Raw genomic sequence first — 15,295 nt, 5'->3', positions numbered from 1 at the left:
CTGAGATCTTCAACTTTCCCTTAGCTATTGAAATTGAGCTGCATTTTACTTTCTGTTTCATTCCTCTTCTGCTACATTTACTTTTCTGAAATTTTCTTTCCTGTATTCTGCACTTTCACATCTTTGTTCACATTGAGCTTGATTTAATTTCCTGCACATTTACATTTTCTGCAATTTAAATTTCTAGTTGCTTAATCTATTGCTCTGTTTAATTTCCAGCACCCAACCCCTTTACTTTTGATGCAATTTACGTTTCTTCCAATTTAAGTTTCAGCAATTTAATTATTCTGCACTTTTAATTCCCTGCCATTTACTTTCTGTTGGCTACATTTCATCCATATTAACTTCAATGTTAGCTTGACTAAACTAATCACCCACTAAAGTTGCTTGATCCATCAATCCCTGTGGGATCGACCTCACTCTTGTGAGTTATTATTACTTGATGCGACCCGGTACACTTGCCGGTTGGATTTGTGTCTTGGAAATTCGTTTTTCCATAAAAACACCATCAATTATCAACTTTAGAGAAATCATGCATATGTAAAATATGCGTGAAGATCAATAACTTCAAAGCTTTTTTATTATTCTGAATATTTTGCTCTTTGTTGTGATAATGTTTTAATGACCAAGCATTGCCTCTATAGAAATTAAATGAGGAAGAAGCTAAACTTCAATAATCAGCTTAATATTTCTAGAAATCAAAGTGGAAATGAGTCTTTTAGGTGGGTTTATTTGTCTAAATTTTAAAGTCTTTTTTAATTTAACAAATTTTCATGGCTCATAAATATTTTGGAGGAAAATCTAAACAAGGACATGTAAATTGGAAGATAGTGAAATTTGGAAAGGAAGAGGAGTGAAAGAAATAGTGTGATAGGTGGCTGGAGAATATTACATTTGAGAATATTACATACCTATGGCATCAACAGTCCAGTAATGCTTAGATTCACGCCCACGTTCACGTTTAAGTACGGATGGATGCTCAGATATAGTTGGAGCAACTGATGATGGCTCACAAGAATTTGAAGCTACCGACTTGTCTCGGGAGGAGCTTGCAACTGCTGTCGACTTATCTCGGGAGGAATTTGAAGCTGCTGACTTGTCCCGGGAGGAATTTGAAGCTGCTGACTTGTCCCGGGAGGAATTTGCAGCTGCTGCCGACTTGCCCCGGAGAAATTTGCAGCTGCTAGGAACTTGACTTGTGATGCATTTGATGCTATTGACTTGTCTTGTGAAGAATTGGCAGCTGCTACTGACTTGTCTTGTGAAGAATTGGCAGCTGCTGCTTTAAGTAAATTCTTGTACTTCTTTTGCTTTGGCATATCTGCATAATAGATCAAATAAATAATTAATAAATATAGAATAAAATGTGCATCAAGGTTTAGTAGTTCCATTAAATCAATTAATGAGTCTAAACAACATATTTATGTAAAATTTACAAACAAAAGTTAAATTGAAAAAGAAATGTAGACAAAAATTATTTTTCTATAATAAACCACTTATTAATAAAACTCACCTACTATTCTGACATGTGTTCGTCTTCTCCAATGTTATTATCTAGTAGTTCATCATCTACCTCATCTCTTAACAATGATAGATTATCACCATTTTCAAATAAAGAATCTAAGTTTTGCTCTAACCATGGCTCATTCTCGCATGGTTCATCATCTTCATTTCCCCCCATATCATATGAATCTCTTGGCTTCAAATGCACGACAACACTCCAATCTTTATTCACTTCATCATTGACAAAATACACCATTCGAGCTTGTGAGGCTTCAATATATGGATCATCCTCCTCTCGGTCACCACTGTGTATTACTCGTGAAAAATTAACAGAACTAAAACCCCAATTATCCTTTCTACAGCCCCGTTCTCTAGTGGTGTCAGCCCATTTACATTTGAATAAAGTAACCCGAAATCGGCCATTATCTGGCAGCACATTACGTATGGCAATGGGTTATAGTTGCTGCATAAGAACATGGCAATCATGGCTCTTCAATCCAGAAAGCTTTCTTTGCTTCAGGTCAACACACCGTGAAATATTACTCGAGAGACCATCTGGTACTCTAATATTCTTTATAGTACGCAAGAATATATCTTTCATGGAATTTGACATTGTGAACAAAGATGGATGATATCTCCCATTTTCATCTGGCCATAAATCTTTCCTTATACCCATTTCTTTAAGATCCTTACGAGCTTTGAGATTATCCTTTGACCTTCCAGTCTCATTGAGCAAAGTGTATAATACATTGTCGCAAACATTCTTTTCAATGTGCATAACATCTACATTATGGCGCAATAAGTTAGACTCCCAATAAGGAAGATAAAAAAATATGCTTTTCTTCCTCCACATCCCCGATTCATCATCTTCTTCAACAAATTTTCGTCGAATCCTCTTACCTTTACTTTCCTGTAGTTCTTTCCCAAATGAAACATTGATTCCTTTAAGTTGTTCCAATATTTCTGATCCTGTTAGTACTGCTGGGGGATCCCTCAACTCAACTTTTCCATTAAATTTTGCACGACATAGCCTAAAATTATGACCCCTTTCTAAGAAACGGCGATGCCCCAAAAAACACCATTTTCCACCATGCTTTAATCTATATGAATCAGTGCTGAAGTTACATGTAGGACAAGCATATTTACTGTGTACATTCCACCCAGATAAGTTACCAAGGCCTGGAAAATCATTAATTGTCTACATTAATGCTGCTCGCAATGTAAACATTTCATTCCTGAACCTATCTAATGTTTGAACACCATCATACCACAACTCTTTTAACTCTTTAATAAGAGGTTGTAAGTATACGTCTATGTTGTTCCCCGTCATTTTTTCTCCAGGAATAATCATTGACAAGATAAGTGATGTTGGCTTCATGCACTCCCATGGAGGCCGATTGTATGGAATAAGCACCACTGGCCAAACGCTATAGTTTGTACGCATAGCTCCAAAGGGGTTGAATCCATCAGCTGCAAGACCAAGACGTACATTTCGAGGATCTTCGGCAAACCTATCATGAAGTAAATCAAATGTCTTCCAAGCTTCAGAATCTCGCGGATGCCTCATCTTCGAATCTTTCTTTTCTGCCAAAGCATGCCATTGCATTGATTGAGCAGTCTTAGAACACATGAATAATCGTTGAAGTCTCGGTTTTAGTGGAAAGTATCGCAAGATCTTTGCTGGTTTCTTCTTTTTAGCATCGCTCCATTTAGATGTCTTGCATCTTTTGCATTCTTGCAAATCTTCATCCTCCCCCCAATATAACATGCAGTCATTAGGGCAAGCAGGTATCTTGGTATAATTAAGCCCTAGTTTATTTATGGTTTTCTTGGCCTCATAGAATGTATTTGAAATCTTTGCATTTCCAAAGGCATCTTTTAATAACTTGAGAATTTCGGTCATGGCTTTGTCGCTTATTCTATATAAGCACTTTATGTGATACAGACTAATTAAGAAAGACAATTTTGAATACTTTGTGCACCCTTCATACAAATGTTCATTGCCATCTTCTAACAACTTGTAAAATTCTACATTTTCTCCATTGTGCTCTTCATTTTCTGCATTGTCTCCATCTCCATCTTCTATGTTGTCTTCATCTCCATCTCCATCTTCATTCAAGTCAGGTCCAGCAACTCCAAACGCGTCATTGAGCATTGTTACCATTGGATGCTGAGATGTCAAATCATCTTGTACAATGTGACTAGTTTGATGAACTTGTGACCCAACTCCAACTACTTCTTCACCATGCCAATACCAAACTTTGTAGTTTTCTGGAAATGGCTTGACTATTAAATGTTCAAAAACTTTCTCTCTTGTTTGCCACTTGCCAAAACCACACACCGGACAAGGGCATTTAATCTGACGACCCGCGAGAGATCGATGCTCAAAAGCAAAATCCAAAAACTTGTTTAAACCATCTTTATACTCATGTGTGGTTCGTGGTTTTCCAATCCATGACTTATCGATTGACATGACTAAGAGGGATTACAAATAATGATTTTAAAAAATCTATTCATTAAAAATCTATATATATTCTAAAGGCAAGAAATTTATTCTTTTATATGCAAATCAGATATTAAAAACTTAAATAGTATTTAAAAGAAAATATAAGAAAATTATAATTACCTCTTTCAGATGATAATTTCCCTTCTTTTTTCAAAGTAAAGTAGCTAGCAGCAAGAGTTGAAGAAGATCTAAAACCTATTTCACATGAAAAATTATCACCAACAGATTTATTAAAATTAAATATATAACTAATTAATGTACACGAAATTAAATATCTAACAGATTTATTAAAATTAAATGTATAATCAACTAAAAATATATGAATGTTGTATTTTTGATAATTTAGGATTAATATCAAGTTATATTATTAACGGATTTGAACAATAAAAATTAATTAATATAACATTTATAAAATATAATTCATTATATATAGAGTCCTAACTTTTTATTTAGTATAATAAATAAATATACCTAATAATTTAGTATAATAAATAAATATACCTAATAAATTAAATTAAATATATAACTAATTAATGTACACGAAATCCCAAGGAAGCTAGCTAGGTGGTTCACGCAAGCATGTTCATGTATATAACATATTGGCCTAACTGACATCATATATTTTAAAATTAATCGGAAGTGATCAAATTAAAAACAAAGTGACCATATTGTCCATGATGATAAAATTAATAATATAAAGAGAGATGTGCAAACTGCAAAGTAACTTATATAACTTAGCATGAAAATAAACTTTATTAAACTATCCAGGAACTTTTAGTGATCTTTTCGAATGCGAATTTTCCCTCTGAGGCAGCTAATAATGATAACTTGACTGCTGATGAAGATGATTTTGATCTAAATATAGATATAAATATGTACATTATCTAAGACATGAATCTGTATTCATAGAATTTCTATGTACAATCTGAGATGTTCTTAATTATTAAGCTATGTATAAAATCAAAAGAAATGCAAGATTAGCAGACACGTACTCCAGTTTTCTACAAAAAGGACAAAAAGGATTTGGCAAGTTCACTGAGAAATTATTATTAGATGTAAAAGAAAGCAGTCGTTCATACCAAACAATACGAGCTTAAGCCACCAGAGTAGGACTGATCAAGGCTCCGGTCTGCCAAAAATTGTTTCAATGCCAAAGCAAGTGGAATAGCAGCAGGAAATTGGTCTGTCAATGCCTTAACCTACAAGTAGCAATATCACAATGTTGATTTGCCTAAAAAGAGTGAAAGGCACATAATACATATCACTACAAGTATTAATTTTACTATAATGAATACATTCAAGAACAGAGAATAAGAGAACTGTTTAAATGATAGGGCATCCAATTATAATATGTAACATGGAAACTATATGCTCACAATGTGCCAGAACACCCATCTAAATACTACTGCAAAATCCAAAATATATCTTCAATACATAAGAAAACTTTTATCCACAACCAAACAAACAAAAAGGTAGAAGATTGAGACTATATCCTTCTTTACTCCTAACGTTTTGAAATCAGTGTCACTTTGTCCTAAAATATTGACATCAATTTAGTCCAAACATTTTTAAGTTTAACACAGTTTGGTTTCAGAAAGAATTAACATCTATTCATGACAGAGTTTTGAAATTTCATCTAGTTCATAAGATGAAATTATCTGACCTCAATAGGCAAGAATAACATAAAAATTATAACAGTACACTGAGATCAAATTTATTAAGGACCAAACCAATGTTAATTTCAAAATGTTAGTATTTATAAAAGAGATTTAGAAAATATCTAACACTAAGCATTGGAACTGAAGATTCAATACTTGTATCCTTTTAGTGCAAATAAGGATATATTTACATCAAAAGAGTAACTATAACAATGAATAAAACAAACCAGAGTAATTTTATATAGCCACGGAAAAATTACCATTTCTTTTGCAAATTAGGTACAATACTAGCCAATTTATTGAGATCTCTGTCCACAAAGGACAAGCAAAAAAGATTCGATTTAAGAAAGTATTGTAGGAAAAAAATCATTAACCACTATAATTGAGACAGGTTAGTCTCTTTACAAGGTAGCTTTAATCATCAACCAATTTTGCATGGTTATAATTAGTCCTTTGACGTAGATTTCGACCAATGCTATTAATATTATGATGTAGTCAATATCAAGATGAAGGTAAGCAATAATACTTACCGGTCGGGCTTGAACAAGAGATATCGATATGTAAACCACTGAAATAAAAAGAGAAGTTTATATTACTATACAACATTAAGCACATTAAGAATATAAATAGAAGATTTAATCTGTATTCATTTACCTTAGTAAATAGTATCCCAATTAATTCTAGTGCAGTAGGGATAATTGGTAATTTGTCAACAGCCCGTGTATAAAATTCACAAAGGCAAAAACAATATTAGAATGCTGCAAATAAGTGTAATGAGGGGGGTCAAATTTAAGCGTAAGATTTAGAGGGGGGTCAAATTTAAAGCAGGAAACAAATCTAGAAAACACAAAGAAAACACTAAAACTTAATGATTAATGAGCAAGACACACAAAGAAAACACTAAAACTTCCAGAACTAAGTCTAGCAAATTCACCAACTTACACACAAAGATAGCTTGTTTCTTGAACCAGCTCACTCTATCTATCAATGATTATGAATATCACATGGCTGATATAAATATTTTCTTGTGTTAATAGTTCCAGCCCCTGAGAGATTGAACAAATTTGTTTAAAACTTTAACCTCAAAGAATTCCCAAAAATGATTGTCCAAGTAAAATCTTATATATTGATTTATGGCCGAAACAAAACCTGAGACATCAAAAATGTTAACATTTTAATTTTTAATAAACATACAAATGGATAGAAAACTAAACCTGATTTATTTAGTAAAATAAAACGAGGATCTTATCTGAGTGTAACAAATGTGCATGTGTGCATCATGCATCTAACGAGGTACGTGCAAGTTTCAAGGGTAGAGCAAGGGTTCAGTTAATGCAAAAAACATTGAAGAGAGTAAGGGCAGCAGAGCTAAACAACTACAGAGATTACTCATTTATAGCTTTGCTTAAAAGAACCAAAAAAGAACCAAAGAGGCAAATAGAGAAATTGAGATTGGAGCAGTTTTTTCTGAGATCTAAGATCTGAGATCAGAGATCAGCAAAACACCTTAATAGAGAGAGAGAGAGAGGGAGAGAGGAGGGAGTAAAGTTAAGAAAGAAGACCTGAGATCATCGTCAATCACCCTGTACCAACGTCAATGCTTCAACGGAAGACCCAAAAATCCCTAACAGAGCTGCAGAGAAACAAAACCCCCAAAAAATCAGCACCAAAAGCGATTTTGAAACCCTAACCCAAACAAAAACGAAAAAATCGGTGCCTTCTAGAATCGAAATGCTGAGGTTAGTAGCCACCAGAACCTTGCCTCTTGCCGGAATCTTCGTCTCCACAACACAAAAGAAAAAACAAAATAAAACAGCATTTCAATTTAACTTGAGAGGGAGAGGTACCTGGAGAGATCGTAACCGGCGGAGAGAGGAGAAGCCCTAGAAGGAAGAACGGCGTTGTCGGAGAGCTTCTTTACACGGAGGAGATGAGAGCATCGTTTGTTCAGACTTCAGAGAGGAGAAGCCCTAGCTAGAACGAAGAATGGCATTGAATGAGTCAGGGATTACAATTTTTTTCCTTTTATATGTGTGTGAAAACGGCGGTTAAAACCGCCATAATCACCAGAACCGCCAAAATATATATAACCAATTACGGCAGCAGCAACAATTGCCGTAACGTCTCGATATTACGACGGTTCTTTAAAACCTCCTTAATATCAATGCCATTTTAATCCCCTTTTTTTGTAGTGGCGCTAATTGGGCTTCTATAACTCCAGAAAATCCACTTCGAGTGTAGGGAGGTCAGAATCTAACAGCATCTGCAGTCCTTTTCAGCCTCTGAATCATATTTTTGCTCAGGTCCCTCAATTTCAGCCAGAAAATACCTGAAATCACAGAAAAACACACAAACTCATAGTAAAGTCCAGAAAAGTGAATTTTAACTAAAAACTAATAAAAATATAATAAAAACTAACTAAAACATACTAAAAACATACTAAAAATAATGCCAAAAAGCGTATAAATTATCCTCTCATCAGTGGATCACCATTGTTAATGGCTACCATCCGTCCTCTCAGTAAAAATGGTCCAGGTGCACTGTCACCGCACGGCTAATCATCTATCGGTTCTCACTCATGCTGGAGTAGGATCCATTGATCCTTTTGCGTGTGTGACTACGCCCAACTCTTGTGAGTTTGAACTCGTCACAGTCATTCAATCCCTAAATCCTACTCAGAATACCACAGACAAGGTTTAGACTTTCCAGATTCTCAAGAATGCTGCCAATGGATTTCAGCTTATACCACAAAGATTCTGATTAAGGAATCCAAGAGATACTCATTCAATCTAAGGTAGAACGGAGGTGGTTGTCAGGCACACGTTCATAGATTGAGAATGGTGATTATTGTCACGGATCATCACATTCATCATATTGAAGTGCGAATGAATATCTTAGATAGAAACAAGCATGTATGAATAGAAACTGAAATAATTGCATTAATCCATCGAGACACAGCAGAGCTCCTCACCCCCAACAATGGAGTTTAGAGACTCATGCCATCAAAAGGTACAAAGTTTAGATCTAAAAATGTTATGAGATACAAAATAAATCTCCAAAAGTTATTTAAATACTAAACTAGTAACCTAGGTTTACAGAGAATGAGTAAACTGAGATAGATAGTGTTGAAATCCACTTCTGGGGCCCACTTGGTGTGTGTTGGGGCTAAGACTTGAGCTTGTCACATGCCTGGGCTATTTTTGGAGTTAAACGCCAGGTTGTAACCTGCTTTGGGCGTTTAACTTCAACTTGTAACCTATTTCTGGCGTTTAACACCGGAATAGAACATGAAACTATTATATATTGCTGGAAAGCCCTGGATGTCTACTTTCCAACACAATTAAGAGCGCGCCAATTGGACTCATGTAACTCCAAAAAATCCATTTCGAGTGCAGGGAGGTCAGAATCCAACAACATCAGTAGTCCCTTTTCAGCCTGAATCAGATTTTTGCTCAGATCCCTCAATTTCAGCCAAAAAATTCCTGAAATCATAGAAAAACACACAAACTCATAGTAAAGTCCAGAAATATAAATTTTGCCTAAAAACTAACTAAAACATACTAAAAACTACATGAAATTACCCCCAAAAAGCGTATAAAATCTCCGCTCATCAGATGTTCACACTCATTTGAAGCAGAGAGCTACATGGATGAAGGGCTCATTGAATCACCAATTCAAAGGCTTTTGGTGAAGAGAACACTCTAACAATCACACAATTACCAAGTATTGGAATAAAAAAAGTGAAGGCAACTGACAAGAGCACCAAAGAGATGTTTGTGACCAAGCTACAAAGGACAACATTCATGAAGAAAAAAAGATCAACTGCAAATAATCCCACCCCTGAACCACCAGCAAGCAAGTTTAATTAAGCAAATAACCAAAGGAAGCTTGCTGGGAAGAAGCTAAGACAGGTGGGACTGACTGGCTCTTCCGTCTACCAGAGTCATTCCTCTTAACAAATTGGAAGAAGAGGAAGAAAGGTGAGGACAACATGTCAAGCTAATGACAATAAAATAGCACTTTTTGGGAGGCAACCCAACCTTAGGTAACATTTCATTTCTCTGCTTTGTTTGTTTTCTCTTTGCTTTGTTTATTTTCAATAATTTGGCATATGATTACATTCTAAGTTTGGTGTTGTCCTGCAACAATCTGTTTTCAATCTTTCTGGATGATTGTGACAATTTCAAGAGAAAATGTCACACTAAGTTTGGCGTGCCACTTATTTTTTTATGCAATGAGTCAAGCAACACAACTTGCTTGTATAATCATAACGCCTCTGCAGTGTTATCTTTCTTTTTGGTATGGCACTTTTTCTTTCTCTTGGTTTTAGTCATTCTCTTGTTTTTGATACTTTCTTTTATTTTGCTCCTTAACTATTTTTGTTAATACCTCACCAAGAAATCCTTACTCATGATAAACTCTTCGCTTGGTGATTGTGTTATTAGCATAGAACAGTTTTCTTTGTTTAGTTTTAGTTCAAATAAATTGACATGTGATTGCATTCTAAGTTTGGTGTTGATTCCCAATCTTCACTGGACATTTGATTAATTCCAAGTGAAAGTATCACACTAAGTTTGGTGCGCCACTTATCTTTTATGCAATGTATCATGCACACCCTCTTATTTTTGCAATCACATTGTCCATGTTTTCTGTCTTGTGCCTTCATTGATATTTTTAATTTTGCTTGCTTAAACACATGTACTACTGACATTTCATTGTGTAAGACACTCATGATCCATCATAGACCCCATCACCACTGTTTTAATCGTTGCTTGAGGATGAGCAAACACCTTAAGTTGGTATGGGAATGGGAAAAATAGGAGGAGAATGACAACAATAGTGAAGATGAACTACAAGGTGGTAAAGTTCTTTTCTCTCCTACTTATTTCCAGCACTTTAAATTACAAGATTGTCTTCTATCTTCTCTGTTTGCATGTGTATTGTGAATAAGCATAGTGTGATTGCTAAATTGTAACATGTTGTTGTGACATTCTGACTACCATCTTGAATTTTGTGAGTTCAAAAGCAATAAAGTATCATGATCATAAACAAACAAGGAATTAAAGAAGAGCTTAGCATGGGCATACAAGTATTGGAAGGCTAGTATGATTAATTGTTGCTCAATTGCATTAGATTTATTTAATTGAAGTTTTTATCTATGACATTTTATGAAATTTTTAAAATCATGAAAACCTTGAAGAAGCAAATACAGTTAAGGCAAGAACAGAAAAAGGAAAAGAATGAGAAAATTGAAGGCTCTGAGTACCAATGACAATTTATCTGTTAAGTACTTGTGGTGTTTATGTATTAGGAAAAAGCTTGAAAACAAAACACTTAAAGAAGTCCTCTAATTAAATGCTTGTAGTGCTTATGTATCAAGTGGTAATACTTGAAAACAAAGCATTTAGAGTCGTAGATTTGTTTTCAACTCATGGTGCAAAGTACCCAAAAAGAGAAGCTAAGAAGAGAATGAAAAGCTTGCTTCAAGGAAGAAATATAAAGAAAAGATTTCATAAAATGAGCTAGATAGAAACATCAATCATTTGAATTTCTTTTCTGATTGATGAATGCATAGAAAACTAGCCAACCATGAACATAAAAATTACTATTCTTCTCACCTTAGGTTGTCAAAATGTACTGCATGATTCTTTGCTTGCTTGGGGACAAGCAAGATTTATGTTTGGTGTTGTGATGAGACGTCATTTTGTACATGTTTTACTAGCAATTTTTATCTGTTTTTACTTAGTTTTCATACGTTTCTAGGCAATAAGTAAGTGCTGGGATGAGAAATTCATGCTTGTCCTAATTCAATCAAACATTGTTTATTTTATGCATTTTCATGAGACTTTTGCAAGATTTAGTTGATAATATGAGTGATGCAAGATTTGATGATTATGCCAAGGCTTTGATGTATCATTTTGGTTAATGACAGGTGAAAAAATGAGAGAAAGAAACAAAGAAGGAAGAAGTACAGGGGAACGCTACGTTCATTAGATGATCGCTACATTCACAAGTGACGCGCATGTGTGGAAGGAGGATCATCGTTCACCAGCAATGAACGCTACGTTCACTTCGAATGTGCGCCTACGATACTTTTGAAAATTTGATTTGAAATTTAGCCATCGACACGTACGCGTGCATGATGCGTACGCGTGGATGTGATTTTCGGGAACAAGCACGCATATGCATGGGTTGACCAGCAGCGGATGTGACATTTTATAATCCACGCGTATGCGTGGGTGATGCGTACGCGTCGATGAGCCAAAACACCAAGGATGCGCAAGCGTATTGCACGCATACGCATGGGTGCCCGAACGCTCCGTTCTCCAAATAAACGCTACGCTCTCCTGGAAGCAATTTATGATTCAATTAAGCTTCATTCCAAGCCCAATTTAGCTGCAAGCAAGCAAGCCCATTCATATCACTCAATTAAGGCCACAACGATCATCTAGATTTAGTTTTCATTTGATTGTAATTTGTTTTAATTTTATTTTCATTGGTACTTTAGGAAAGCCTATATAAAGGCATCAGTTTCAATTCCTTCGTAGGAGGCAGTAGGGGGTTCTGGCACTGGAATACATTAGGAGGAGGAGGAGTAGTAGTAGTAGTAGTAGTAGGAGTAGGAGTATTAAATTCAATTCAGCTTATGCAATTTCCATTTCTGCAATTCTCTTCTGCAACTTTCCTTTTTGCCAATTTTATATTTCTGTGTTTATTGAGCTTAATTTACTTTCACGCAATTTACATTTTCTACATCTGTTCTTTGAGAGATGATCCATTGACCCCACTTCATTAGGGAAGGAGCTCTGTTATAGTTCACATGATTGAGTGAACTTCTTCTTCTCAATCCGTTTGGGTATCTATAGGATATCCTGTGTTTTGATTGAGATTAATTCACTTTGAATGGGGGTTTTAATCTGTTGAATGCCTGTGTGAGCCTCGGAAGGGGAATCATGAGCATTAGAATTGGGGCTCTATCCCTCACTACTCTCTTGATCAACACCATTCGAAAGAAATTGAGATCCTGAGAGTTAGTGTGGCTTATGGATGAGAGACATGTACCTCACCTCTTCTCATGACAATTGTATCAAGGAATTGGTGAGGTTGATTGTGATTAGAGAGATTGCATTGTGATGAGCGAATAATTTATACGCTTTTTGGCATTGTTTTTAGTATGTTTTTAGTATGTTTTAGTTAGTTTTTATTATATTTTTATTAGTTTTTATTCAAAATTCACTTTTTTGGACTTTACTATGAGTTTGTGTGTTTTTTTGTGATTTCAGGTATTTTCTGGCTGAAATTGAGGGACCTGAGCAAAAATCTGATTCAGAGGCTGAAAAAGGACTGCAGATGCTGTTGGATTCTGACCTCCCTGCATTCGAAGTGGATTTTTTGGAGCTAAAGAAGCCCAATTGGCGCTCTCTTAATTGCGTTGGAAAGTAGACATTCTTGGCTTTCCAGAAATATATAATAGTCTATACTTTGCCCGAGATTTGATGGCCCAAATAGGCGTTCCAAGTTAGCTTAAGAATTTTGGCGTTTAACGCCGGAACTGGCACAGAAGTGGGAGTTAAATGCCCAAACTGGCACAAAAGCTGGCGTTTAACTCCAAGAAAAGTCTCTACACATAGAAGCTTCAATGCTCAGCCCAAGCACACACCAAGTGGGCCCGGAAGTGGATTTTTATGTCATTTACTCATTTCTGTAAACCTTAAGCTACTAGTTCTCTATAAATAAGACCTTTTGCTATTGTATTTTCATCTTGGTTCTTCTGGTTCCCTCTCTGGGGCCGAAGCCAATGATCACCATTATCGCTTATGTATTTTCAATGGTGGTGTTTCTACACACCATAGATTAAGGTGTAGAGCTCTGCTGTACCTCGAGTATTAATGCAATTACTATTGTTCTTCTATTCAATTCAGCTTATTCTTGTTCTAAGATATCACTTATTCCTCAACTTGATGAATGTGATGATCCGTGACACTCATCATCATTCTCACCTATGAACGTGTGCCTGACAACCACCTCCATTCTACCTTAGATTGAGTGGATATCTCTTGGATTCCTTAATCAGAATCTTCGTGGTATAAGCTAGAATCCATTGGCGGCCATTCTTGAGAATCCGGAAGGTCTAAACCTTGTCTGTGGTATTCTGAGTAGGATTCAGGGATTGAATGACTGTGACGAGCTTCAAACTCGCGATTGTGGGGCGTTAGCGACAGACGCAAAAAAATCAATGAATTCTATTCCGACATGATCGAGAACCAACAGATGAATAGCCGTGCTGTGACAGAGCGCGTTGAACATTTTCACTGAGAGGACGGGACTGTAGCCATTGACAATGGTGATGCCCAACATACAGCTTTCCATGGAAAGGAGTAAGAAGGATTGGATGAAGACAGTAGGAAAGCAGAGAGACAGAAGGGACAAAGCATCTCCATACGCTTATCTGAAATTCTCACCAATGAATTACATAAGTATCTCTATCTTTATTTTATGTTTTATTCATCTTTTAATTATCAATCCTCCATAACCATTTGAATCCGCCTTACTGAGATTTACAAGATGACCATAGCTTGCTTCATACCAACAATCTCTGTGGGATCGACCCTTACTCGCGTAAGGTTTATTACTTGGACGACCCAGTGCACTTGCTGGTTAGTTGTGCGAAGTTGTGATAAAGAGTTGATATTGCAATTGAGCGTACCATGTTGATGGCGCCATTGATGATCATAATTTCGTGCACCAAGTTTTTGGCGCCGTTGCCGGGGATTGTTCAAGTTTGGACAACTGACAGTTCATCTTGTTTCTTAGATTAGGTATTTTTCTTCAGAATTTTTAAGAATGAATTCTAGAGTTTCAGATGATGTTTTCATCACCACCATAGCTGATTGATTTTCATCAATTTAGCTCTTGAATGTAATGTCCTGCTGAAGCTTGGCTAGCCATGTCTAATCTTTTTAGACTAAAGCTTTAGACTAACATTGCATGATTCCTGGAAATTCTTATTAAGAATTTTGATATCCTTATTTTCTTTTCCACCTCAATTTTCGAAAAATCCAAAAAATTATAAATTCTTAAAATCAAACATATTTTTATGTTTCTTGTTTGATTCTAGTGTCTAATTTTAAGTTTGGTGTCAATTGCATGTCTTTATTCTTCTAATTTTCGAAAATCACATGCATTATGTTCTTCATTGATCTTCAAGTTGTTCTTGATGATTTCCTTGCTCTGATCTTTAAATTCTATTATCTTGAGTGTTTTGTTGTTTCTCATATGCATTCTCAATTTGTTAGTGTCAATAGTATACAAACTTCTATGTTTGGTGTCTTGCACGCATTGTTTATTTGATCTTAGTGGCATTTTGATTATTCCTCATCATTAAAAATTCAAAAAAATTTTTAATTTGTGTCTTTTCAAGTCAATAATACAGAGAATTGAAGATTCAGAACATGCAGCAGAGGAATTACATAGAAAAAGCTGGGCGTTCAAAACGCCCAGTGAAGAAGGAAAACTGGCATTTAAACGCCAGCCAGGGTACTTGGCTGGGCGTTTAAACGCCAGCCAGGGTACCTGGCTGGGCGTTTAACGCCCAAAAACGTAGAGTTTTGGGCGTTAAACGCCAAAA

General features: G+C 35.6%; 1 protein-coding gene across 1 annotated transcript; it reads right to left on the bottom strand.

Moving 5' to 3' along the window:
• Positions 1–1,516: 1,516 nt before the first annotated feature.
• Positions 1,517–3,976, bottom strand: LOC112709224 (uncharacterized). Its single transcript, XM_025761121.1, has 3 exons — positions 2,706–3,976; positions 2,034–2,618; positions 1,517–1,808 (listed from the first exon to the last, which is right to left on the bottom strand). The coding sequence occupies exons 1-3, from the start codon at positions 3,974–3,976 to the stop codon at positions 1,517–1,519; spliced, it is 2,148 nt and encodes a 715-aa protein (XP_025616906.1).
• Positions 3,977–15,295: the final 11,319 nt, after the last annotated feature.

Source organism: Arachis hypogaea, chromosome 9, assembly GCF_003086295.3.
Source record: "Arachis hypogaea cultivar Tifrunner chromosome 9, arahy.Tifrunner.gnm2.J5K5, whole genome shotgun sequence".
Taxonomy (NCBI): Eukaryota; Viridiplantae; Streptophyta; class Magnoliopsida; order Fabales; family Fabaceae; genus Arachis; species Arachis hypogaea.
The sequence above is the reverse complement of the archived record's forward strand: the minus strand, read 5'-3'. Positions and strand labels throughout refer to the sequence as shown.